At 25.9% G+C, this 27,202-nt stretch overlaps 4 protein-coding genes across 7 annotated transcripts; all 4 read left to right on the top strand.

The window, feature by feature from the left end:
• The first annotated feature begins 1,369 nt into the window (after positions 1–1,369).
• LOC114126633 (putative histone-lysine N-methyltransferase 1) lies at positions 1,370–8,810 on the top strand. Of its 3 annotated transcripts, none has more exons than XM_050198489.1 (3): positions 1,370–1,483; positions 4,511–4,601; positions 6,885–8,810. In XM_050198489.1, exons 2-3 carry the CDS (start codon positions 4,518–4,520, stop codon positions 8,655–8,657), a joined length of 1,857 nt encoding a protein of 618 aa, XP_050054446.1. In that variant the 5' UTR covers positions 1,370–1,483; positions 4,511–4,517; the 3' UTR covers positions 8,658–8,810. The 3 variants fall into 3 exon arrangements, with proteins under 3 accessions (XP_050054446.1, XP_027846430.2, XP_027846431.2); XM_027990629.2 differs by lacking the exon at positions 1,370–1,483 and adding an exon at positions 3,551–3,701; XM_027990630.2 differs by lacking the exon at positions 1,370–1,483 and adding an exon at positions 3,583–3,886.
• Positions 8,811–10,762: 1,952 nt separating this feature from the next.
• On the top strand, positions 10,763–12,543 carry LOC114126634 (uncharacterized). The gene is made up of 2 exons (XM_027990633.2): positions 10,763–11,309; positions 11,413–12,543. Exons 1-2 carry the CDS (start codon positions 10,917–10,919, stop codon positions 11,959–11,961), a joined length of 942 nt encoding a protein of 313 aa, XP_027846434.2. The 5' UTR covers positions 10,763–10,916; the 3' UTR covers positions 11,962–12,543.
• Positions 12,544–12,980: 437 nt separating this feature from the next.
• Positions 12,981–16,209, top strand: LOC114126628 (tektin-B1-like). Its single transcript, XM_027990622.2, has 6 exons — positions 12,981–13,776; positions 13,846–14,062; positions 14,144–14,358; positions 15,088–15,310; positions 15,373–15,596; positions 15,669–16,209. Exons 1-6 carry the CDS (start codon positions 13,574–13,576, stop codon positions 15,799–15,801), a joined length of 1,215 nt encoding a protein of 404 aa, XP_027846423.1. The 5' UTR covers positions 12,981–13,573; the 3' UTR covers positions 15,802–16,209.
• Positions 16,210–17,273: 1,064 nt separating this feature from the next.
• LOC126548950 (uncharacterized) lies at positions 17,274–26,974 on the top strand. Of its 2 annotated transcripts, none has more exons than XM_050197072.1 (5): positions 17,274–17,450; positions 25,167–25,249; positions 25,315–25,342; positions 25,420–25,697; positions 25,786–26,974. In XM_050197072.1, the coding sequence occupies exons 2-5, from the start codon at positions 25,182–25,184 to the stop codon at positions 26,309–26,311; spliced, it is 900 nt and encodes a 299-aa protein (XP_050053029.1). In that variant the 5' UTR covers positions 17,274–17,450; positions 25,167–25,181; the 3' UTR covers positions 26,312–26,974. The 2 variants fall into 2 exon arrangements, with proteins under 2 accessions (XP_050053029.1, XP_050053030.1); XM_050197073.1 differs by lacking the exon at positions 17,274–17,450 and adding an exon at positions 22,519–22,740.
• The last annotated feature ends 228 nt before the right edge of the window (positions 26,975–27,202 follow it).

Below are 27,202 nucleotides of genomic sequence, written 5' to 3'. Positions count from 1 at the left end.
ATTATAACAATATTGATTATTAGGTACCTAGTTATTTATAAAAATGCATAATAATAATATATACTCCAAATTCCAAATATTATTTGATAATATTATGATAATAGACATGCACCTATATAGATATCACACTTACATAAATCATCACGTAGGTATTCAGTTGTGTTATTTGTTTGTGTAAATTAATAAGTAATATGTATTGTGTTTGTGTGTGTACTTACTAGATAGGTACCTAGGTTTTAACTATTATTGTTAATTTATGTATAAAAATATAAGAATTCATTTAAAGAAAGAGGGGATCTATTGGATCTAATATAATATTTATCGTTAGCCTGATTAAGTAAGTAGCTTGAGTTGTTTAGTCAGCAAGTAGGTATTACAATTTAAAATAAATAAATAAATTATAACAAATTAAAAAATACTGCTAAGTTGGTATATTTTTTAAGTTCAATAAAATCTTTTCAATGCGTTTTATTTATATTATGAATTTGCGTATACCTAATACCTACAATTTTTATATGCGTACCTAATAGCCAATAGGTAAAAAATGTTTATAGATAAAAAGTAAAATAATAAAAAAAATTTAATAGTAACAACAAAATTGTATTAAAAATGTTTATTTTTATTCTGCTGGCCACACTGACTTGATCTAATAATTTTACATGCCATTTCATTTATTATTTTATACTGCTGTAGTGCTGTCTGCAACTCCTACTATAATAGTTACTGCATACCATACTACAACTTTGTTGCCACTTGCCGCTGGCCTTGTTAAATACATTTTTTTTTCAATGTGTTCATACTAAAATTATTTTTGATTTTATAATATTTAAAATTAACGTAGGTAGGTACTGAATTGAAGAGTTTTAAGATAACTTATTATTAAATTTTTGCACATAATTTATTTTAATTAAATTAAATTAAAAAATACTAAAAGTATCTAGACACAACGATTAAAAATAAATGAATACATTTTAAAATATAGTAGAGTGACTAGAACACTATGATATATATATGCCATTATGTCAATATATTATATATATTATATATCATGCCATAGTTGTATTATAACTATCAATATGATATATTATAATTTATATCAATTATCAGCTTAAGATAAAACCATAGACCGAATAAATTCAATAAATTGAAAAATATATTATGAACTAGGAAGATAACGATAAATTCATTCATGGTCAGTGGTATAATATTATTTAACAAATTTTATGTAACTACATAAATACCGAATAACTATTAAAAAAAAACAACATATTTGGAATTAAATAAATATATTATACATATATTTTTAAAACAATAATATACCTAGCTAGAAAAATTCAAAAATTATTGACATCACTATTTGTGGTACCTATAGCTACCGTACTAGTCAATAACTCAGTTATTGCAGTTATTACTGTTATTTATTAAAATAATACGTGGAAAAATTACTAAAAATATTAGGCAAAAACTACGATTTTGTTGTTATGTAAGTATTTTTAACTTTTTTATGTAAGTAAATTTATTAAAAATATTTCATTTAATTATCAAATTATTATAGTAAAAGGGTATTCTACCACTACAATAAGTCAATAACACTGCAATTGTTTTAAAAACAAAACCTAGGTTATACCTATAAACGCTACGCTTTTATGAATTATAATAATGTATTATAATTTATAAGTATACGTACTTATTACCTATCATATAAATAATTTATTAATTAATAATTATTAATTTTTAATTAGGTACCTAGGTATTATACAGATAAATGACTCTTAAAATAACTACAATACCATAATATATAGGTACTATATATAGTATATAATATACTTATAATACATTTGCATAAATGAAATTTTGTATGCATTCAAAAGTATAAAACTTAGGGGGGGGGGGGTTAACATTTTAAAAACCCTATCTGGGTAACACAAATTGCAATTAAGATAACGCAGCAATACTCCACACCAAAATAACCCAACTAACCTGTCTTAGATAGTTATATAGACAGTCTACATCATATCTACATCGTTAAATTATTAGAAAACCCGTAATAAAATATTTATTTAACATTAAGTAACTTTTTTTTTGTTCTGGGGGGGGGGGTTGAACCCGGAAACCACCCCCGTAAATACGCCACTGATACTAATAAGCTATCAATTATAAGGTACCTACCTAAAACTTTCTAGTTTTGTTATACCCAATTTAAATAAATATTAAATAGGTAATATCAGAAATCGTTTGTTTGTAGTTTGTTTAGCTTTTATTCATTTATATTTAAAATAATTTATTAGTAACTAATTATAATACATTTATCGTATACAATAAAATTAGATACAGTAAAATCTCTCTATACGGACCCTCTATTAGAAGGAAAACTCTTTATAACGGAAAAAATTGTTGGTCCCAAGCGATTCCGTTATAGAGAGGTTTTACTGTAGAAATAGGTAGGTACCTATTTCTATACAAAATCGTATTGCATATATCGATTATAAAATAGTAATAAATCGTTTATTTAAAGATGCTAATGCCCTATATAAATATAATACAATTGAGTATAGTTTTTCTATTATTCATATTACGTCTTACATAATATGTTATATTATATTGTTTTAAAGACACAAAAATAACTAATAGATATTTATTTTATTAAAAATAATTTTTACTCATAAAGTAAATATTGAAGAACTTGTTACTTGTTATATCAATACATAATAATTTAATTTAATTAAAAATAATTAATATGACTCCTCCCAAACTAGGTTATTGCTCTTATTATTCGAGTACCTTAGTAGGTAACCTATAATGGCAAATAGCTAATACAAAAATTACTTGAAATTAATAATTACGCACGTAAATGATTTGTATATTATGTATTTTATAAACGTTTTATACTTATAATCAAAATCAATAAAATAATAGCCAAGTATATGTTAGTATTGGTTAAAATATTCATAAAACCTTATTACTTTTAAAATAATTAATTAATTAAAATGATAATATAAATGTATAAGCAAAACAAATACGAATTAAATAATTTTTATTATATGAATATGATTACGTTTATTCACCATTTATTGTTAAAATTAAGTGCATTAAAGATCGCATATTTGGGGCCAGCGGTGAACAAAGAGAGCAACAAGCCAGCAACTATTTTGTTCTGATAATATTTTATATACGTATATTATGTAGGTACCTATTATTTTTTATGTAAGGAAATTATTTCACAGGAATAAATAATTTCCTAAACATCTCTAAGAAATTTATTGAATCTTACAACGGTCACACTGTTTGCATGATCTTGGGGTATTGGGGTAGTATATTTAACTAGTTGGTTAAGTTAATCGATGTTGTTACATTTTGTCAAATAAATCGATTGCAATATTTTTATTTTTTATATTTGAAAGTTTATAATTTTTATTTTTATAATACAAATTTATCAAATTAATATCAATCATAAGTCATAACATTTATTTTAATTTTATATTTCGTAATATGAACATTTTTTAACTTTAATATTTTATAACTACTAGAATCTGAAGTTAACTAAATACAATAAATAAATAATAATAACAATAATATCTAATTTAATAAATAATTTATTATCGTAAAACGTAGGATACAATATAATGATGCTCATTATCGATATTTTACTTAATTCGATTGTCTACTCTCTAGTGCCAGTTGTAAGCCAAGCTGTAAATGAGGTGAGACGATGTTACTGTTTTAGTGTTTTGCTCTACCTTTTTTTCTACTTTCATTTTTATTTTATTTTTTAAATGTGTTTGCCAATTTTAATACATTGCTATTTATTTTAAACTAATCTTAAAATGCCATTTTAATTATCAAAAATATTTACCGAATATAACTAATTTTAATTTAATATTCCACGGTGAGTAACATACTTATAACTAGTTTCAAGCCATTATTAATTTTATTACATACCAAATTATTCATAATTTTTTTTTTTTTTATATATATTTATAAAATACAATTTATAAATTTATGGCAAATAATTATTTTTGTTTATTATTTATTATTGTCTCTTTAATTATTTTATGTTTACTAAATTGTAGCTATTTTATAATATTTTAGTAAGAAAAGTTTAAAATGTTTAAGATAGACCAATAATGAACTTTTAACCAATAATTAAATATAATGTATATGTAGGTATTACAAATTATATTTTATTAAATTGTTTATTAATTACTTAATTCTCCAAATAATTGAATTAAAAATTATTTTACTCTTAAAATAATGGACAATATTAGATACTAAACTTTATTTTGTTTAAATACCTAGGTATTATAATTTAATTTTATATCTACATAGGCACAAAATTAAATCTTTTAATTACCTATTAAAAAAACAATGAATTCTAAATTGTGATAAACTTAAAATTAATAATTGATTTATTCATTATTGACTTGTATAACTATTATTTTAAGTGTTTTAAGTTTTTCATTCTTTACCCTATGAGATATTATCATTAATTTAATAATTAATTTTGTTTTAGTTTTAAAATGACTGAAACAAATTTGAAAAAAATTCCATTTTTTAAATTATTAAATCTTCAAGCTGTTACTTCAGTGAATGATTCATCCAAGGTAATTATTATTTATTTATTTTATCTTTTTATTAAGTAGATAATTCATAATATTTTATGTATTATTATGCTGTAGAATAAACTATAAGTTAATTTACTAAAGATTAATAAATTATACAGAATAAACTTATTTTTGGATCCACTTACGACTTACTTATATAATATATTATATCAACATTTTAATTATTGAAATAAGCATACATTTTGCATAATTCTTTTAGAATCTGCTTACATTTTATTACATTTATATAAATTCCTTAGTATTTAATCATTTAATGATAATTAAATATCCAAAATATACTATTTGATCTACTTTGTAGGCTAGGATCACACTATGCGTTTTGTCGGTTGCTACCAACTGGAGCCGATCGGTAATTGAATCGCAACACTTAAAATAAAATAGGTTTAAATAAAAAACGCGTTATCAAGGCCAGACTAGACTGATTTGCAGAACCGTTTAAAACCGTCGGGAAGCGACCACAACATGTTGCGGTCGAACCGACTAAACACATAGTGTGATCCTAGCCTTAGGTACTCTCACAAGTTACAAATTTTTAAAAATAAAATAATTTATAACCTCATGATGAAAATATATGCTTTATTTATTATATTAACAAAGTGAAATCTTCTATTCTTATATGAAAACAAATTTTTTGGATATTTTCATTTATTCTTTTTTCTTGGATATTTTCATTTATATGACTATGCATTTAAGTTTGATCAGTTAAAAAGTTCATTAGTGTCATATTTATTACTTAATTAGCGTATAAATGTTTATGTAATTACTTAAATTTATAGAATGTAAGGTTCTGATTAAAAATTAGGACATTCATAACACTTAATAAAATTAAAATTATTTATTTTTATACTAACTATTTCAAGACATTGACAATAATCATTATTCTAGGTGAAATATGTTCAATCTTTCATAAATCATAATAGAGAATGTCTTAATAAATATGATAAAATAGGTGTCATAATAATATTATGTACTATACAATCTATTCTTCTGTATTAAAGTTGGTTAGGACTTGAACACAAATGTCTAGACCATTGTAATTTTAACTCTTGGTCATGTTCAATATGTTTAGTTTCTGGAAGAGTTCTCTAATTTATTATTTTTCCTTATTCTTCAATTGTATCTTCACCTTTACTAATTTAAAAATTTACTGTATGTTTTTTTTTTTCAAAAACCATCAATTTACTTCCTTAATTTCCATACCATAAGTATCTACTAGATGTATTGTATAATATATTAATGTAATATATAAATGTTACTTCATTTCTCTCATAAAATGTAACCCTAATATATTTTATAGTCTGTAGAAACATCTGTTTCCTGAACTTTTTAAAAAATTTTTCTTTAATAATTTAATTTTTTCTATCAATATCAAATCTAAGTATGAAATTTGCTCAGTTTTGCTGAACTCATAGTTATCAATAATTAGAGATGAAATTATATCCATACAGTTTTGTCTCTCAATGATTATCTACTTTGTTATGATCTCATTTATCTCTAGCCCTAACTTTAATGAACTATGGTTCAAAATTTATTAACATTTTCAGAATATAAAATTTATTGGCTATTGTTAAATAAAATTGGCTGATATAAACCTATATATTTTTTAATATCCAAACATACCTAATAATAATTACAATAGACTCATTAATCATGCCTGTACATCCAGTAATCTGACTGTATTTTATTTTTATTATTTTTGTGTAAACAATTAGAAGAAAAAGTCTTAATATCATTATTTCAAACAAAAAATAACTTTATAGACCCATTCAACACTGCTCTAAATTAGTATGTATGTATTATTTATACGTTCTAATAAAATAAATTAAAGTTTTTCAATAAATAAAAATGCATTTTTACCTGAACCTCTATCAATTTGGTAATCCGTTGGTCTAATTCAGTGGTCCTCACTAGGTTTTTAGAAAGGGCCAAATGTAATTTTTGAAAATTATTTGCGGGCCGCATACATTATTAATGATAGTAATAAAAAATATAAAAATTATATATATTATATGTATTGTTAGGAAAGAGTATTGTAGTGCTGTTAATAATGCGGGCCGCACTAAATCTGTTAAAGGGCCGCAGGCCGCATAGTGGGGACCGCTGGTCTAATTGATCTAATATCTGTTAGATTACTAGAGTCTACAGTATTTATAATCATTTATTTTATTATTTTTAAAATTTAATTATTATTATTTTTTAGAATATACATATTTTATAAATGTGTTTATATACCCTATACCCATGTATATATATTTTTTTCAGATTTTCAGAAATCATTTATTAGTTTTACCAGACCAAAAATCAGATCTCGTGTACAAAAATAACAGTATAAAAACCGGATATGAAAATTTTTGTATTAAAAAGGGTACTTTAAAATTGTATCCATTCAAAGATTTTGATTTTATTGGTAAACATGTTGTGTGTCAAAAATGTTGTCAAAAATTTGCTTCAAAATTTTCTTATAAAGCACATGTTGGAACTGGTATTTGTGTTAGAACTTACAATGGACCAAATCTTATCTACCTTAAATACAAAAATAGAAATTATAGACAAGTTCGAAAAAAAAATAAAAAAAAATTTGAAGAGGACTTTCACGGTCATGATATAAAAAAAAATTTATTAAACCCTGAAATGTTGAATACCTTACAGACTCGTAATAAATGCTATTCTGATATAACACATCAACGAAATAAAGTTAAAGAAAAACCAATTGATAATTCGGATAAAAGTAATGGTGAGCCATCTGTGAAAAAACCAAGAGGAAGACCTAGAAAAAACATTATTAATAATAATGATGTTGAGCTAAAAAAACGAGGCAGACCAAAGAAGTTCAATGCAGTCGCAGTTGATAGCTTAAGTCAAAATGATAATAGCTTAAGTCAAAATGATAATAGCTTAAGTCAAAACGATAATAGCTTAAGTCAAAATGATAACAGCTCAAGTAGTAGCCCAGAACTCGATGAGTCTGAAGAAACAAATAAAATTGTTCATTGTTCTAATTGTATAGCTGATGATGCATTAAATAATAATGTTAATGATCATGGCAAATTAAAATCATTAACTTGTAAAATGGAAACTCTATGTAAAAAGTTCTGGAAAATTTTTAAAAATGAGTATAAACCTAAAGATGTAGATATTAATGAATATCAATATCCTACCAAACACAAAACCCAGTGTGATGAAGAAAAAAAAGATGATTTACCAGCTGAAGAAAAAGACATTTTATATAAAATTGAAGAATTAGAAAATAATATTAAGTTACTTTCTAATCAGTTTCAGGGTTCTGATGAATATTCTAATGATGAATTAAATTTAATGCTGACAAAAATTAGTGATATACGTAATGAAATTAAACAAAGTAAACTGAAGAAGACTGATGTGAAGGAATCAATACCAGATGAAGGCAAAGAAAATATTCTACATACACTCAAAAAGAAGGAAAATGAAACTGAGATTGAAATGAATAACATAGATTTTGATAAAAATGAAAAATGTATAGGATTATGGTTAACTAATAGTAATACTGTTTCCTCCACTATAACCATAAAAATGAATGATGGTTGTAAATCCATTAATTGTACAAATGTAGATAATTTTAAAAAAGAATCCACAAGTCAGGACACTTATGGAAATAATTTAAAAACATTAACTACAGATAAAACTCCAAATAAAACTCCAAATATTACCAATTCATTTAATAACCATTTAAATGATCTTGGTTTAAATTATATCTATAACCCTATATTGAACTGTAGAAATTGTAGTAAAAATTTTACTTCTATTGCTGAATGGAAATTACATCGTTCTGAACATTTAGTTAAGTTAAATAAAAGTTTTTTATGTAAAATTTGTGGACTCAAATTCAAAATGTATAAAAATTTTATAAAACACATCAATATTCATAAAAAAACAGAACAAAAAAAATTGTACTACGATAAAAAAAATGTTAAAAACTTAGTATGTAAAATATGTAACAGACAGTATAATTACCTTAGATCATATTATGCCCATATTAAAACCCATATTGATGAATAACTTTTTTTTTTTAAATTTCTGTATTATACATACTTACATTTTTACATGTATAGTAAATTTTCTAAAACCATTATAGATTGTTCACCATATTTGAATTTAATTATTTTTGTATTATATGATTTAATTAAAATATACTTTGTATTTAAATTGCTATGATTTATGAGTTTTGGTATCTTTTTAAAATAAACTATTTTTTTATAATATTGGATTGTATTATGTATATTTTAATTATAATTAATTTAGTTAAAATGAATAAAAAAATCAAAACAATGATAAAATATTTAAATTGTTAGTAATATTTTATTTTTTAGTCTAAGATATCAAAACCATTAAGTGTATTTTGTATATTATGTAGATTAAGTGGTGTGCCAAAATAGGCTTTATTAAAGTGATTGCTTCAAGATCAAAATGGATGGGTGAGTAAGTAGTTACTGAACAATGGATTTAGTATAATAAAAAGTTTTTAATATTTATTCTTTAAAGTTAAAAAAAAAATTTATAGATTACAGTTGTGAGAAGGTGAGCTGTGTGTAAGTGGTTAAACAGTAGTTTGCCTTACGTCTGAAAATGTTGAGCATATGGCACCTACTATTTTGGTATATATTCATATACTCTAAGCCTTAAATTAAAAACAAAGCATATGTAATTTAATGATAACAAAATGTCCTAATGAACAGTTCTCTTGCAGTATGTTTAGTCAATTACCAGTCTGTGATGGTCAGCTTCTAGATCCTGAATAATTGAAACTGTAATATCTAATTGTCATCTGAATCCAGACGATGTAGGGGAATGATATATTTAAATTTTAGACACTGAGTATATCTAGAAATGTCTCGGTTTTACAATAATTTATATATATTTTTAATTAACTATAATACGCCAAGCACTTCTTGGTTTTGATGAGTGATTTAGAGTTATTATTTTACTACAACTTTGAAAATAGGAAATTTCATTCTTTTATGCATTTTCTTTGTCTTAGTGAGTTATTTTATTATTATTATTCAATAATTAAGATTGTTATGGAAAATTTATTTATTACAGACATAATTCATTTTCTAAACATGTCCTTATTTTAAGTTTTTTTAGAGATCAATTTATTAAATTGTGATTAATTTATCTAGTTCGATTTTATAGAGGGTGTATCAGAATGCATTATATCATGTAGGCGCAGCTATTACATTAGATGTTTTTTTTAAGACCTAATATCCTATTTCTGTATTCTATCTAGAATTACCTACTTTATTTCTAAAATTTATGAAATTGTATGTAGCATTTAAATATATTATATTATTTCGAGTTAAAGAATGGATGTAAAATTTATACTATATAATTTAGTACACAAAATTTATTAATATAATAATACAGTTAAAAAATATTCAGGAGACTAAACATATTTTTTACGTTGATTTAACCTAAATACCTAATATTATTTAAGAAATGCTATATATATTTATTTCCTTAATTCCATCAATACATAAATAAATGTCAATAATGTTATTAACATTTTTGTTTTATTAAATTTAATATAGAATACTAAAATATAGGTAGTACAATTTATTGATGTGCCATATGTATCATACTTTATAATCACTATACTACAATTAATGCAACATTATGATAGAATTAGAACACTATTGTTTTTAGTCTACACCAAATTAAAATTATCTAATACAAATTACAAGTTAATATACCTATATGAGACTACCGGTTAGTTGGTAAGTTATAAGAATTATACTGTTTTAATACATCACTTCACTACTCACAATATAAAAAAAATTATTTAACTGTTTAAGGATTAGGGAATTACTTAAAATTGCTTTTGAAGATAGACAATTATAATAATTGTGTATTTGTGTATACCAATTAATAAATAATTGTGAAATTTATTTCATAGGTAAAAAAATTTTCTGTTATAATAAGAACAAAAATAGTCTTGACCTAGATACAAAATGTAATGGTTTAAGCTAGATTTTTAATAATAAAAAAAAATTTCAAGGACAAGAAGGAGAAACAAAGCTGTAGGTAGCCGGGGGGGGGGGTGTTGTTTGTTTGAGAAATACAAATGTACGACGGACTTGAAATCTGTGTATAAACACTATAAACAATGTGATAAGTGATAACTGATAACAACTGTCATTGTTTAAAACAATTGTTTTGTTTCTGTAATTTAGAATTCTTTTTAGTCTAATAAGTAATAACTGTTGTGTATTTTAATGTAAATTGTAAATAAATTTCTACAGCTGTGGGGCCGTTTTGACAATGAATAAAATGCGAACGATTTTCATTTTGGATGCGGGGGCGTTATTTACCCTACAGATTTTACAATTTTTCTGTCTGGATTATTACATAATGATTGTGTTCCAGAACACTTATTACTCCAGATATCCAAACATACTGTTCCTAATGCTCAACATAGTATTGACATTATTGTTCTACCACACTTTCCTCAACTGTTATAGAGAATACAAATATGAACGCAGTAAACAGACAGGAAATCTTGTCGAATGCAAAGCTAAGTATCCTGTATACCTAAACTGCATCACTTGGGCCACATATGTGACTGTGTTGTTCAGTAAGATTATGATGATTTTTTCCAACAATGTCATCTCGTTGGTTTCCAATGATGATTTTATGGGACCACAAATGCTCAAGGTAAAGTACCTATTGCCTATTATACCATTATAATGTATAATCCATATTCACATACCTTTAACAATTTTTTAAATATTGTATTTGTTTTTTTTTTTTTTTGCAGTTACTTATTGGCGTTTCTGGTATTGTATTTTATTTGTTAATCAGTGCTGAATGTTTTGGACGACAAGTAGATCGTGATAAATGGCCTACAAATGCATGTATTATTGAGATTTTTGATTCTGTTGAAATATTATCGATAGTTATAGCATCAAATGCTAAAATTGGGTACATAGAGTATTTGATCTACACTACAGCTTTTTTAAACTTCATGTTACCATTATGGGTATTGTATAATGTTTCTCAGCCAGACATTGATACCAAGCCAATGGGACTTCCACAACCAGTATGTTATAATTTTATGCATTTAATGTTAGTTCAAATGCCTTTTTTGGGCATACGAATGTATATGTGGATTGTGTTCAATCAAAATGCCTCAGTTTTTATTATGAAAAATCTGTTACACTTGTTATTCTTTTTGCATTCATTGTATCCATACATAAAAGAAATTTCGAAGAAAAACCAATATAGTCCCGAAACTTGTCCCAATGAAGATGTGCCAGAAATTCTTTTGACTAATCGTAAGCATGATGAACCCATTGAGTTACTTTAAACGATAATGCATTAAAGACGTTAACATGACCTACTCATTGAAACAAAAGAAAAAAAATTATATTTAAGTTATAGATAATCTTTTAGTTATTACAAAAATGTCCCAATCATATATAGTAATATTAATTGTATTATTAAATAATCAATTATATTTTTAGATATGCATATACTTACAGTGAATATACATATCTAATTATTAAAATGTATATTTTATACAAATATATGTAAGTATTTACATTTTTCCTTATACAATTATTCTTATTTCTTACTGTTTACTTTTTTTTGTGTATAAATTAAATGTTCAAGAAAGACTTACCATGTGTTCTAAAATTGATTCTCAAACATTGCCAAATATATTTTATTAAGACTGATATTAATTTTATATTTTCCTAATATAGTTTATTAATGATCTGTATTACCATTGACGTAATGTATATTTTTATTTTCCTAACGTATAATTTTAATTGAGATGGAATTGTATGTGTTCAGTTTTGTTTAAGTAAATGATGTGTTAATTATAATAACGTTTTAATTAGAATTACATAAAATTAATGTAATAATATAGAATTTTTTTTACATTTTATTGTGGTTGTTTTTCATTATCTTTAATAGAATTTTATAATTAATAATACTACATTTTAATTATAAAATGTACATATTTTAAATAAAAATAATCTTTTAGTATTATGTATAGTTTTTTATAAGATGAGTTAAACTCAATACTTATACAAATACTTTACCATGTTTTATGAACTTATATTATGGTTACATCTTATATAAATATATAATACTATAAAACAAATTAACATTAATAAATTGTTTTGAAACTTATTTTAGAGTATTCTCTAAGTTATTATCAGCAAAAATTAGTAATGGTGAATGAATGTCGTAATTTACTTTCATTGTAATTATTATATTAAATAACTACTAATTAATATATAATATTTCAAATGTTTTAATTAAGAAAGCAGCAATGAAAGTTTAGGTCAATGTTTTAAATTATTGGGTTCAATAATTAATTGGTTATTATAGTAATATATGTATAATTTAATCACAAATATAAATCTTTATGTATCTTAAATTGGTAAAAATAACAATAATTATTTTAATTTTTGTAAATATAACTTTATTGGTATTAATAATCATTGAACAATACAGCTGCTATGGCTATTAGTTAATATATATTAAGACAAAAAGCTTACATAAAATATTTATATTTTTTTTTCTTGAAACTTGATAATATTTATGTTTGATTAAAAGTGAACCCAATGGCTACCAGATTTGTTGTGAAATGTGTTGTTTGTTTTTTGTCTGTGAATTGTTGACTGTTGGTATAGTAACCAATATTGTGAATAATTAGTATACTACATAGTGTGTTCAATAAGGCAAATTATTCATGAACATTTTATCTGATCAATAGTATTATTAACAATATAAATTATTTTTTCTAATAATAATTAACTTAAATTTACAGTACCTATCTAGATAATACTATTAATATATTATGACAAAATTAATATTTCCTTTTACCTAAACAATAGATATTTAGTTTTGTTTTATTATAAGTCTGGATAAATAAGTTTTTGTGTTTGCAAATATTTAGAAAAAGTATAATGTCTATAGTTACCTTTGAGAAACCTGTGCCTAAAGTAGCAAAGTCTGATTGGTATTACAAAATAACTGAATTAAAAGAATCTTGTGATGAATATAGGCGTTATACATTTGTATTGGGAAATGAATCACAAAAATTAAGGAATAATACAGATGTCACTACTTATTGGAGTACACATCATACCAATTCTAAGATTTTTGACAGGTTAGTTCTTATGGTTTTTACCTTGATTTTTAATGATGAAACAGACAAAATAACTTTTTATATTTTCAGGCGCATTGAAATAACACGCTGGAAATATTTAATTGAGTTATGTTATAAAAACTTGCAAAAAGAAATTAAAGACTTAAAAATTGAAAAAGAGAAAACTGAAAAATTTATAGAATTTCTAAATTTGAACTTTACTGTTACAAATCATTGCTTAAGTATAAGAGATGAAAGGGGTGCTACAGATTTGTGCCATGATATTGCATCTATTGAATTAAAAAATGTATGTGTTGAGTAGTTAAATTATAGATAAATAATTATAATTAAATTTATGAATAATATATTACATCAAGAGTTTGCTTAGGAACAAACTACTTTGGAAAAGCTGAAAAATTTGTTATCTGGAGTATGCCAAAATGCATGGGAAATGATAAATAAGTTAGAAGAGTTAGAAATTAATGTTGCTAAAGACTTACAAAAAAAGAATAATACAATAAATATTGATAGTAAGTTATTAGAAATGACAAAAAATTCAAATAATATCACGCTCAAACCAGATCCACTAAGAGTTCCAAAAGAGTAAGTTTTCAAAAGTAATAATATTGATGTTAAATACTTAGGTATGTAGCTTAAAATGTTTAACTATTTCATTGTGTTAAAGCTTATCGTCTTTAATTTTTTTTTCTTTGCTTTTATTATCTTTCATTTATAAATGTATTGTTAAAAAGTAACTAACAGTTAATAATAAATCTATAATATTGGGTATTAATAAGTTACAAATGGTTTTTCTATAAATTATAATAAAACTAGCTATATTAGGTATACACTTATTGACTTATGTTTAATGAGTTAATTTTTAATCTGTAAGTCTTTTCTATTTTAAAATTTAACAATAAAAAGTAAATTAATAATTTGCAAATAATGTTGTTCTTATCATATGATTGTGAATTGTGATACAAAAAAGTTTTAAAGTTACCTACTTCTATTATTTAATACTTTTCAAATGTTTTTTATTTATTGTATTAATGTTTTCTAATTTAAATATTATATAATATATATTATATGTTATTACTTATTAATAAATAAATTTGTAAACTTTACAAGTTACAATGAATTATAATTACTAGGTAGGTGGTAGGTAGGTATACATTTTTTAACAAATAATGTACCTAACTCAAATTAATTTTAAAACAAAAGAAAACTAAAACTACTTAGTTAAAATAAAGTTGTAACTTATCATTGCACAGCATTCATTATGAATAATTAATTTAATATAATATATATATTACTTCAAATTTAATATTATAGTTTCAATACATATGAAAAATGGCTTCAACAGTGCAATGATATAAAACAAAGAATTGAAAATGAAATACTTAGTTCAAAAAAATTACGCGAAACTATGTTTGTGCCACAAATTAAAACTATAAATGATCTGCTAGCTCAAAATGATAAAGTTAATTATAGTCTCAGAAGACGTATTTACGATACAGAAAGGATTAAGAACGAATTAGAATGGCAAAAATGGAATGTAAGACAATTAATACAATATAAGATTATTATTTAAGTACCTAATATAAAGATTATTTAAAGATGTTAACAGATAAGGATAAATTTTTGAAAGAAATTGAAAAATTAGAAAATGCTTTGTTTGAAAAATTGAATCCTAAAATGTTAGTTGAGACACGCTGCGAAGAAAGATTGTATAGAGATGGTATTGAACTGTGTCTTGATAAAACTACTGTTGGTTTACATAAAGAACATTTTCAACTCAATAATACCACCAAAATGTTGAATGATAAGCTAAATCAAACAAAGTAAAATACACCTGAATAATGCTAGTACATAGTAGTAAATGCCATGTTTTGATAATATATTTATTTTTATAGGGCTTTGCATAATACTCTTATTGAACAAATAAATGTACTTGACGAGCAATTAAAAAATAAGACTCATGCATTAAATGTGGACCAGAAATGTTTACAGTATAGAGTACAATTGGACAACCGGAAGTGTAGCTAATCTTCTAATCATTTTTGGGATAATTTGATTAATATTATAGGCATCTTAGACTTAGACAAAATTACTAAAAAAATGTTGATGGAACCTAACCTATGTCAGAACACATATTTTAGAAATTTCATTTTAGGATTAACCAATTTAAACAAACAAAGTCACAACTATTTTTATTTTTCTAGTTGCATCAGCCACTCTTCTATTATTATTTATTATTGGGTATATTCAAAATCAACATAGTTTTGAAATAGTTTGTAGTAGATAATTTATTATAATTTATAATTTTTTTAACCTTTAAAAAAATGTAAATTAATATGTAACTTTATTTATGTTTACTAATTAAATTGTTTGAATATAAATTTATGTTTTGAAATTTATTGGATATAAACCGATATGGCTATACCTAGTTATTTAATGAAATCACAATTATTATATTTATTATCTTTTTGGAAGTAAATAATAAAATGCTAAACAATTAATATAATAATATGTAAGTACAACAATTCTTGTGCATTTTTAGATTTGAATGTATGATTTTATATTCTTTACTTATTTACTAGTTAATAATGTTTTTAGTGTTTTAATCCTTACCCATAGGTTTATAAAAATATTTTTTTATATCTGTGATTGCACTTTATAGCATGACCTGTTCATGTAGAACAAGTTAAAGATGTCATATTCCTCCATTGGTTTATTTTTGTCAGTGACTAGATTTTTATTATTAAAATATTAATTCAATAATTTATGTTTTCAATATTTTGAATATGTCTGTTTTTCCTTATTTATGCATTGCTAAACTACTGGACCGATTACGACGAAATTTTGTACATAGATTACAGATATATTAGACCTATAGACAGAAGATAGGCCAAGTTAAAAAGTGATAGACCCAACCCCAGGAGGTGCTCAAACAGACATTTTGAGATTTACGATGGAAATTTTTGTTTAAAAATTAAAGACCGTTGTTATTAGTTTCATTAATAATAATAATAGCGCGAAAAAAATTATTATAATAATTAAGTATTAATTATTATTTATTGCCATGGAAACAAATAATAAAAAACAGCGGTAGATTATATTTCCTGGATACGAAAATTACACTAGCTTAAACCCGTGCACTTCGTAACCTGTTAAATATCCTACCTCTTATAATATGTCTTAAACGACTCAAATTCTCAAACTGTGTGTTAAATTCGTTACCTGTGATTATGCTTGCAGTACCTATAATTGTATACATAAAAATATATATTATCATATCATCCCATATCAGGAGAAATAAACATAGATTGGCTAAAAAACTCATATTGCATTTTGTTCGTTCAGTTCGTTGTTCAGGAGCTGATATTTACTGTAATATTGATATTTTCGTCAGGTTACGAATATAACATCAAATTTTAATCGTCAGTTTCGTTTTGATTTCGTATCAATCATTCCCTCTTGAACATAAGTTATTATTAAAGAGCTTCTTTATAATAATAAATCGTTCAATAGTCCATATAAAATATTTTGTTTCTAAATATGTATTTTAAAATAGTTCAAATTAATTTTAGTTTGAAAGTGACAGAACAATAAATTACACTATTAAATGTGAAATAACAAAAGATATTATCATGAATGTGTAATTTCGGCAGATTTACAATCAGTAGTCAGTACAGGTAATATACTAATATCTAATATTTTGAAGTTAATACTTGAATGGAATGATGAATATTATGAAATTTATATCGTTTTAACAATGATGCGTGATTAGTTAATATATTTTTTAGTTTTTAAAAAATTAAAAATGTACATTTATATAGAGACTTGAATTTTTATTAAACACTTAGGTAAATTAGTATTTTTTTAACATATAACTAAATTTTCAAAATATTTTAGATCTTTTGAAACTATTTATTAACATTTTAAATGTTCTACTTATTTTACTTTTTTTTCTATCGGTATTAATTATAATTAATAACATATTATTTGTGATTGTGAGTTATAAATTCTAAAAATTCAATAAAACTAGCACAACAATGTCCTTATAAGTTGTTTATACAGCAATTAAAAATATCGAAAATACATTATCATTATTATTATTATTTATGTGTACCTACTTAAGAGCATTTTAAATTAAAATTTTTACAAAATCAAATATTTAAACAAAAATAACTATTATAGTAAATCACTGTTACAAAATATATTTTCCATTGCGACTTGAAATCTTTTGTTACTATACATATTATTATTTATTTATTTATTCATTCAAATTTATGGGTCACTGATATATATTTTCAATATATTTAGATTAGTAGCCGCCAGCCGGTAGGTATATTGGTACTACTTAAGTTAATAACGTCTATAGTCCATATTATAGTAAGTTATTAAATAACACATATGATTTGTTTATTAAAACAAATTGGTACTTAATTCAAACTATCGCATATTACTAATAATAATAAAAAAAAAAAATTATTCGCTGGGTGAGTTTCCCGGTTTTTTTGTTGCACTTTCATTTTATGTACCGATTCTCTCCCAAATGAAACCCACTTAATGTCATGGTTGGTGAGCTTGCGGGCTCAGATATCTGATATTTGAGTCTCACAAAGAGGTTTTGAGCCAGCCCTTACTTTTAATAGTTTTTTATATAAACTAATTTGTCTGATTTATAACCTAAAATAAATGGCAAAGTGATGGTAGTATATTTTCCGTTATCATGCAGGGTGATTTATGCTAAGATGTTACTGATAAATAATAACACACGTAATCTTAGATAATCTAAGCACGTAATACACAAATTTCCCTTAAACACGATATTATTATTGTTATAAATTCAATTATTTATTTTCAAGATTATATATTTTTTGATGTTATATCATAGGTAGCATGATCTTAGAATAGTCAAAAATTCATATCCCCTTTTTAAAAAATCTAAGTGTTCCATTATTTTGTAGATATAATAAAAATAATGCACTTACATTTTTTATTTAGTTCAATTTAATTTTATATGTTTACATATTACATGTACAATGTATAGGACGCGTAGGTACGCATTTACTTATTTATATAATATGTAGGTAGTCATTTACAAGGCTTTAGCTGGAACAAATTTTCGGGGGGGGGGGGCGTAAATCAAATAATATTTTCATTTTAGGTAATTAAAAAAAAAACAACTCATATAAATAATATATATATTATGTAGGCTATGTATAATCTATTGATATTTAATAATTATTTTTTGGCAAATTCTATAATTTATTTTTAAACTAATAGGTGTTTTATAAAAATATAATTATAATTAGATTGTTTCGATTCTCTTTTTTCCATTTTTCATATAATCACTAATTACAATAGGTATTGAAAATAGTATCAATATTCAATATGTAAAACAGTCAATAATCATATTGTTTTATAATTATAAATAATGTAAAAAATATTAGGTATATTATATATTATAATTTAAATGATTGGTATTAATTTGTGAACTTGTAAAGCTGTTATGGGCACGAGCAAGTCTCATATATGTATAAAACTATTACCGTTGATAAATACTGCGAGTATTTCTAATATAGTAATATATTATGTCTGACCAAATAAATACACACACACACATATACATATAAATTGCTTATATATATTTTACCGCGGCCTTACGGGCAATGTGTAATACTAAGCAGTGTACACATTGCTTGGTTAATGTAGTCTTGCCCGGGTAATGTGAACCGCGAATAAAAACATTATAGTTATAATGATATTGATCTTTTATTTTATTGAATTTTAACATACTACGCAAACTTTAAAACAATTAATATGATACCTAATCAAAATTATATAATATTTATGGAATTATTGTTTACCTAATGTTTTATTTTTACTATTATACCTATTTATTTGTACAAGATTTAGTAGAATGAGATTTGGAAATTTGGAATTTATAGTAATTGGTAAGAAAATTAATAAATTAAGGTCATATACAGGTAGATAATATGCAATATATTAACAGAAACGCTTCGGATTTCGAATACTTGGCTCGTATCTGTATGGTACAGTAGTTATGGCCGAGTGCGGTAGAGCGGAATGACTACGAGTTTACGCAGCACTTGGAAGCGCTACATTGAGCGCTTTTAAACACTTTTTCTTATACCTACCAAACTTTCGATAGTTGGGATTTTTTTTTTTGTTAATCACAATATTATAATCCTGATATTGTTTTAAAATACTTTATTTATAAAAACAAATACATAGATTTTTTTATTCTAAAAATACTTATAAATTTGCCATCCTCTCTTATTGTGATCGCATTTGGATAAGATTTATGTAATTATTATTATTTATAAGCTAGAATTTTCTTGGAGTCTCCCACACAAATGATATCAGATAATCGGTAACATATGTGAATGTCTATACAAATTACAAAACTATAGTTTAAGTATGCGAGTTATACATAGTTTAGTAGGTATATAAGTTTATAATATTTTGAGTTCAATTGATGCGGAGCTTCGAGATTCAATAGATGAATAAAATATTTTATTTTTGAAAATCATTTAAATGAGTTTTTTTTCATTTTTTTCATGTAGGTAATACAAATATAGAATTTTCAAAACAATTTTAAATAATATAATGTATAGATTAAATAGATGACACTTTAAATTATTGCAATAAACATTTTATACAACTCTATACAAAATTATATCATGGATTCAAAAATAGTGTTTATACATGCCATCATGCCAATAATGTTATACTAATTACGGGATAAAACATTTATAACACAACAATTAACAAATGTTTATCGCTCCATTTACATTTAAATATTGTTAGTCATAATTCATAAGTCTGAATTAAGTGGAAAGGAAATTTATATTGTTATAATTTTAATTAGTGTAAGAATTATTTATGTAGGTAGGTACTATATACAAATGTATTTTTTCGTGTTGGAAGTTGGAACTTTCAACTTTTACGTAGCAGTACAAATGGGTTATTTTTACTTGGTATATGTTGTATGGAAACTTATACATTCACTTATATTTACTTAAGGACGGTACCTATTGATTTACTACACATGGTGGGCTAACCTTGGGTTTGGGAAAGTAGCAGTAGTAGCCCCCATAGACGTATTACCCCCCTATGCCTACGTTATCATTGCATATCAAAAAACTGTTATGTACCTATTTGAATGTGTAAGATAATTAATAATTATATAAATATATAATACACTCGTTCAGTTTCAAAACAACAACCAGTGGCGGGGCGAGGTAAAATTTATATGTGGGCGAAGTAGACTTAAAGAGAGGCCCTTTTTTTTTAAATATTTTTAGTAAACATTTTTTGAGTAACAAAGAACGCGAAGCCCCTTGGAGATGCGAGGCAGTGGGCAATTGCCCACACCGCCCACGCCTAGCGCCGCCACTGAACAACATAATAATTTGTTGTATGTTGTATGGTTATATTATATAACCTAACCTAACTTCTCTCTCGAAATTTCAGAAAAATTATCAATTATTTTTATTGAGTAAAAATGGTTTCTATCAATGAACTTTTTATTATATAAGTATAAAGATATTCAATCTATAGATACTCTAGTTTTTTCGCGGATAATATTATATTGTAATATTTTTTAATCATAACAAAATAGGTAACTCGTTTAAAATTAAAATGTTTAAAAATCTTATTTTGTCAAAATTAACTTAAGATGGCTTAAAAACATAATGTCGTGCCTATATGTATTATACTTTTATTACCGCACAGCTTTTAATTTAAATTTTTTTTCTAAATAGTATATTAATGTTATTAAAAAGCTGTTATCCTTCTAAACCCATTTCGGCAATTGCCTCAAAAGAGCCTACTTCGCACACGTCATTACTCTGGCTCCAGCACTCCCCAGTTTTTCATTAAAACTACACCACTGGTATAGTTTCGGCCGCTTTGTGTAAACAATATAGGTACATAAAATGGACTGAAATAATAAGATATTGAAAAATTCTATAATTCGTGTAATCGTGTGCCGACGACGTGCCGTATATAAGTATATTATAACGCGTATATTGATATACGCTTGCAGTGTGCAGGACACATGGGAATAATAATTATTATAAACTATTTAAGTGTTGGACACTCGGACAGAAAATCTTGCGGTTCACTCGTTTAAGATTCGTGACAAAGTATAAAATATGATAAATTGCCGCCGATTGATCGTATTGGCAACATATTAGTGGCACATTCAAATAAGATATTATAGACGTGAAACTTATTTGTGGCCACTAATCGCGCGTGGTTCATTGACCGCCGGGCGCGATAATATAATAATATACGAGTATATAATGAATAACAATATTATGGTTAAAATTAAAAAAAATTACCGGAGGCCTGTTGCTGGACTACCGCGTTTCGAACAATAACAATAAATAGATAAAATTGATAAACGAATATTTTATCGCACACACGGCCAGCCACCACACAGGTATTTATACACCTCTTAGAACTCATTGTGCAAACATTAAAAGCGCGCACGTCTTGCCGACGGTTGTCGTAATAATATTGTTATTATCGTACCGCGGTCGGCCGGACGGGCCCGTTCGTCACCCGACCGCCCACCCGGCGGGACACCCGACCGCCCAGTCGGTCCGACCCGTCCACCCGTCCGCCGCCCGGAATAACACCGCCCCGCGCGCGCGGGCCGAGGAGTCGTATCAATGTGTAATATCCCCGTCGCCGGTAACACTGACGACCGACGAGCACGAGCTACCCAATGCCACTATCTCCTCGACGGCCCGCGAGTGTGCATGGGCACATTCCCATTCCGAACGCGACCGACGTCCACCTGGATTCTTGGACGGAACGGCCCGCGACGACGGTACGCGCCACCATCGCCGGACTACGCTGTGCACGGTAATCGCGGCGGTGCCGTCGCCCGAGCTCTGCGACCGTTCCGGTAAACGGACGCTGAACGACCACTTCCTCGTCCGAGTAAGTTCGCAGAAGGTTTTCTTTCGTTGTTTCTGTACGCGGACGTGCGACCGTCACCTTTGAACGCGGCGCACGTGCGCCCGATCGGCGAGGCCCTCTCCAGGATCGCGGTGTACGGCGCTCGGCACGTATTCGCGTACTTATATTGTGTCTCCTGCGCGTGACTGCGCTTGACTCTCTCGTGTCCCCGCAAGACCGTTTTCTCGAGTCGCTCGATCGACGCCAAATACTTCTTATATATTGTATTGTCATTGTGCACTCTCGAGTGATCCACATCCCCGACGCGGTTGTCCCTCGAGATTGTCGGTCGTTTCACCCCCGCGACCACGGTTCCTTCCGTCTTGGTTTTGCCGCCGGCGCTCGTCCTCCCAACTCGATTTCCATTTACTTTTTTTCGTTCGATTCGATGACGATTTCCTCTCTGCCAGTCTCACGATTTTCGCGCGTTCCAGTTGCACTTGGTAAATTCGCGAATATTTGTTTTATGGATTTGTTTTTTTTTTTTTTTTTGATCCTTCAATTTCCCAAACTTTTTTTTTTCTAATCTCATTTCCATGTTTTTATTTACTTTTTTTATCTTTTAATCAATATCATCTCGAGTGTTATAACGATAAATACTGAATTATTATTTAAACTGTACACGGTCAAAAGTTTTTTTATGGTAGTATTCAGTCGCATTATTACATAATTTTAATTTTTCTATATAATTATGATTGTTTGCAGAAATACATTTATTCTAGCTTTGTAAACAATTATATATAGTAAAGATTGTTCGTTAATAATTTTTTATCAAGTTTAATGTAGTTGTATTTTCATTAAAATGTCTAGTGGACAATGTTTTGTTATCTCAGACTTTTTAAAATAATTTTTTATAAGCCATATTTCTTATAGATTAATGTGACCCATTTTACCAGCCCCTATTACTAGACACAGTTAATACAAATGTTAATTATTTTATGTATAAAAAATAAAAAACAATATTCGGTGAATTATTCAGCATATCATGTTGATAAGGAAGATGAAGTTTTTTCAAAAAAATATTTTTTAATTTTTCATTATTTTAATGTACATAAATATTTAATTTCAATTCGGAGTTTAATAACATAATATAAATATTAAATTAAAAAAATTATATACAGTAGAGCTCACTAATCCGGACATTTGGATAATACCTCGGATAATATGGACAATTTATATTTTGTACTTTAGTACTCATGCATAATGTATATATTCGAGAATACCCATGATAGAGATATTATCGTTTCGATTAATAACAATAATAATGTTTGATGTAAAATTGTAAATCAATAAATTTTTAATAATACATAAGGTGTTCTTTGAAAAATATTTGTTAATAAGTTAAAAAAAACATTCTGTTTGATTCGAATTTTTGATAATCCAGATAGAGTCCGTTCCCATCTAGTACGGATTAGCGAGACTCTACTGCACCTAATAAATATTATTTACTGACTAGAATAGTGAAATCAAGTGTCAATTATACATACAATAACCAGAGCCCAACTTAGACATTTTGGGGACCGGGTCTAATTTTTGATGGGGCCCTAAATTATACCATAAGTTTATAAATAATTGCCTATTTAATGATGGTTAATGCAAATAAAATAATGAAATTAAAAATATAAATATAAGTAAAGAAGTGTAGATACATTTTTAATTCAAACAAATGTTTACTGATATATTGATATAAACTTGATATCATGTACATTGTACACAAAGTCAAAGTGCCAAGTGGTACCTAATGCATTTTTCAACATAATCAATGTAAATAATAAAAAAATAATCTACATGATTTCGAATTTAAGACAACGGTTTTTTCTAGATTTTATTTCACTAAACTTTTGAATTAGATCTGAAAAATCAAGTGTGTCCCTTCAGCAGATAGACGAATGAGTGAGTTTAATTTTTCTTAGAGAATATCATTAAATTTCACAGTGCCACTTTAATAATTAAATATGAACAGAGGCCCGGGCCCCAAATAATATTGGGGCCTGGAGTTGCAGCCTAACCTAACTCTCTAGCCCCCTCATAAGTTGGGCTCTGACAATAACTGACTCATGTCATTCATTTGTGTCAGTATGTTTAAATTTGTATATAATATGTCATGTGTGTTGATAGAATTTAAAGCATCTATTTCTATAAAATGTGTGTAGCTAAAGCTATTGGGATAAGATAATAAGTACATAAAATACAAAATTGGTTTTACACTGATAAATTGGAGCAGAATAGTATAATAATATAATATGTAATGATATTTTATATCAGCAATACTAAAAATATTTATGACTTGGTTTAAAGTCACACCTGTTTAATTTATTTCTAACAATATGTTAATGATAATAATTAATTACTCTTTTGAAGTGTTTTAAAATACTTATTTAAATTACATTTTAACTTGGTTTTTTTAGATCACTAAGATAACAATGAAGGAACGTTCTCGAAAACAAAAGTTTTTGAAAAATTTTGGTCTTCTAGCCATTAAGAATCCTAAGTATGTATTTTTTTTATTAAGCTCAATTTAGTGTTTCAAAATAATCATAAATACACGTTTTTTAGGCTTGTAGACGAGGAAAGTGATTTCAATGTAAGTATGATAATTTATTGTTAAATGTTAATGTTATATTAAGCTATGAGTTTAAACTGTTTTTTTTTTTACTTCAGATATGCGAAAGACTATGTTTTTATTACTTTGATGATGATGCACAAGTGGTATGTCGAGGCTGCTATAAAAGTTTTAAAACATGGTTACATTATCGAATGCATTTTAATACATTAACATGCCATACAACTGAAGCAAATTACAAGCTAAACACTTATAATGATGTTTATAAGAAATACAAACTAAAGAAAGCTAAGACTAAGAAAAAAATTAATGATCGTTTAAGTGCTGCACAACTTATGGATTTGGAAACTTTGAACACTCGCAAAACAAGAAAAAGGTATAATTGCTATAATCTACTAATTTTAATAATTTTAATTTAGTGTAAGATAAAATAATAATTGAAATATTATCATTATATTATTTAGATGTTACAAAAACACTAGGACAGTTGTGACGGTTTCAAAATCTTCATCAGACTCTGGTTTATTAAGTTCAGAAAAATTAATTGTTAAGGCAATAAAGAAAGAAACTGTTGAGAATGTTATTAGTAGTGACGAAAGTGTAGGAGAGTTGAAAACAAAATCTAAACCAAAACCAAAATCAATTGGTTACAATACTGTTCAAGTACAAGACATTCCAAGTAGTACAAAAACTGTAATTCCAAATTCACCTCAAGACAATCAGGCAACATTAACCATAAAAACAGAATGGAAAACTAGTGATTCATCACACATTTCTTCAGACGATCAATCATCGAGCTCTGCTCATTCTTTACCAAAATATAGTCCCCAAAATAATGAGGCTTTAAAATACCAGTATGTTTGTGTTATTTGTGATGCACAATTTTCGAGTAAATGTTCACTTACTATGCACCAAGTACAGCATATCAAATCAGACCGCAGTAGTTATAACGTTTTTATGGCTGCATTAACTCAATCTACTAAAGTTTAGCCCATCAAATGTCATTTGAATTATGACCTAAAGGTAACTATCCCTATAATGAAGTATCAAGTCCTATTTTTTTTGTTTTGTTTATGTTACAATGGTTTAAATAAATTGTTTATTTGATGCTTATGGTAATAAGCAGATATTTTAAGAAAATAACAGTTTTATGTATGCGTCATTAAAGTTTTTATCATAGAAGCATTACCATTAAATTTCACAGCATAATGTGACCAATAACGTCTTTCAAATGTATTCTATTTACTTTTATTTGATTCCTATATTGTATTTTTTATTTTATATTATAATAATTGTAACCTTAACCCCACAATTGAATTGAGTTCTAGAACACTGAATGATATTGTTTGATGTTAAGCTTAAAGAAAAATGTAATAACTACTATTACTAGTAACATTATTGAGAATTTTCATAAATCATATCAAATATTATTGAATGCAAGTGTATTTTTATTTATTTATTTATTTTTAATTGTTTTTCCAACAATACCTGAAGTTGCTTTTTTATGTTAAGTTGGTGATACTTTAATATAGGGCACTAAATTTTAAGGTTTGCTTTTTATTTTGTAAAAAAAAATGCTATTATTAACATTTAAGATAATGTTTTGTATTTTCAGTGTACCTCATATAAAATAAATGGACATATTAATTTTTCTTTTGTCTTTGAGTGTTGTTTAAGTTTATGTTTAATATTTATAATGGTATATTATAGTAATGGACTTACATTTTATTTCTGAACTAACAAGTAACAACTATATTTCATTGAATGTTGAATCAACAGTGACTGAATTCTAAACTGTATTTTCAACCAAACGAATTATTATAGAGTCTATGTTAGTGTTATTTATCATATCTAAATTTAAGTAAATAAATTCTCTTAAAA

The sequence above is a fragment of the Aphis gossypii genome, chromosome 1, assembly GCF_020184175.1.
Source record: "Aphis gossypii isolate Hap1 chromosome 1, ASM2018417v2, whole genome shotgun sequence".
Lineage (NCBI taxonomy): Eukaryota > Metazoa > Arthropoda > Insecta > Hemiptera > Aphididae > Aphis > Aphis gossypii.
Note: the sequence above shows the minus strand (reverse complement) of the source record. Positions and strands in the feature narration are given on the sequence as shown.

Coding starts and splice junctions, on each gene's coding strand:
- LOC114126633 (XM_027990629.2), top strand. Junction 4,602..6,884: donor CAGTGAATGATTCATCCAAG/GTAATTATTATT, acceptor TATTTTTTTCAG/ATTTTCAGAAATCATTTATT.
- LOC114126634 (XM_027990633.2), top strand. CDS start 10,917: ATGAATAAAATGCGAACGATTTTCATTTTGGATGCGGGGGCGTTATTT. Junction 11,310..11,412: donor TGGGACCACAAATGCTCAAG/GTAAAGTACCTA, acceptor TTTTTTTTGCAG/TTACTTATTGGCGTTTCTGG.
- LOC114126628 (XM_027990622.2), top strand. CDS start 13,574: ATGTCTATAGTTACCTTTGAGAAACCTGTGCCTAAAGTAGCAAAGTCT. Junction 14,063..14,143: donor CATCTATTGAATTAAAAAAT/GTATGTGTTGAG, acceptor GAGTTTGCTTAG/GAACAAACTACTTTGGAAAA. Junction 14,359..15,087: donor CCACTAAGAGTTCCAAAAGA/GTAAGTTTTCAA, acceptor TTAATATTATAG/TTTCAATACATATGAAAAAT.
- LOC126548950 (XM_050197072.1), top strand. CDS start 25,182: ATGAAGGAACGTTCTCGAAAACAAAAGTTTTTGAAAAATTTTGGTCTT. Junction 25,250..25,314: donor CTAGCCATTAAGAATCCTAA/GTATGTATTTTT, acceptor CACGTTTTTTAG/GCTTGTAGACGAGGAAAGTG. Junction 25,343..25,419: donor ACGAGGAAAGTGATTTCAAT/GTAAGTATGATA, acceptor TTTTTACTTCAG/ATATGCGAAAGACTATGTTT.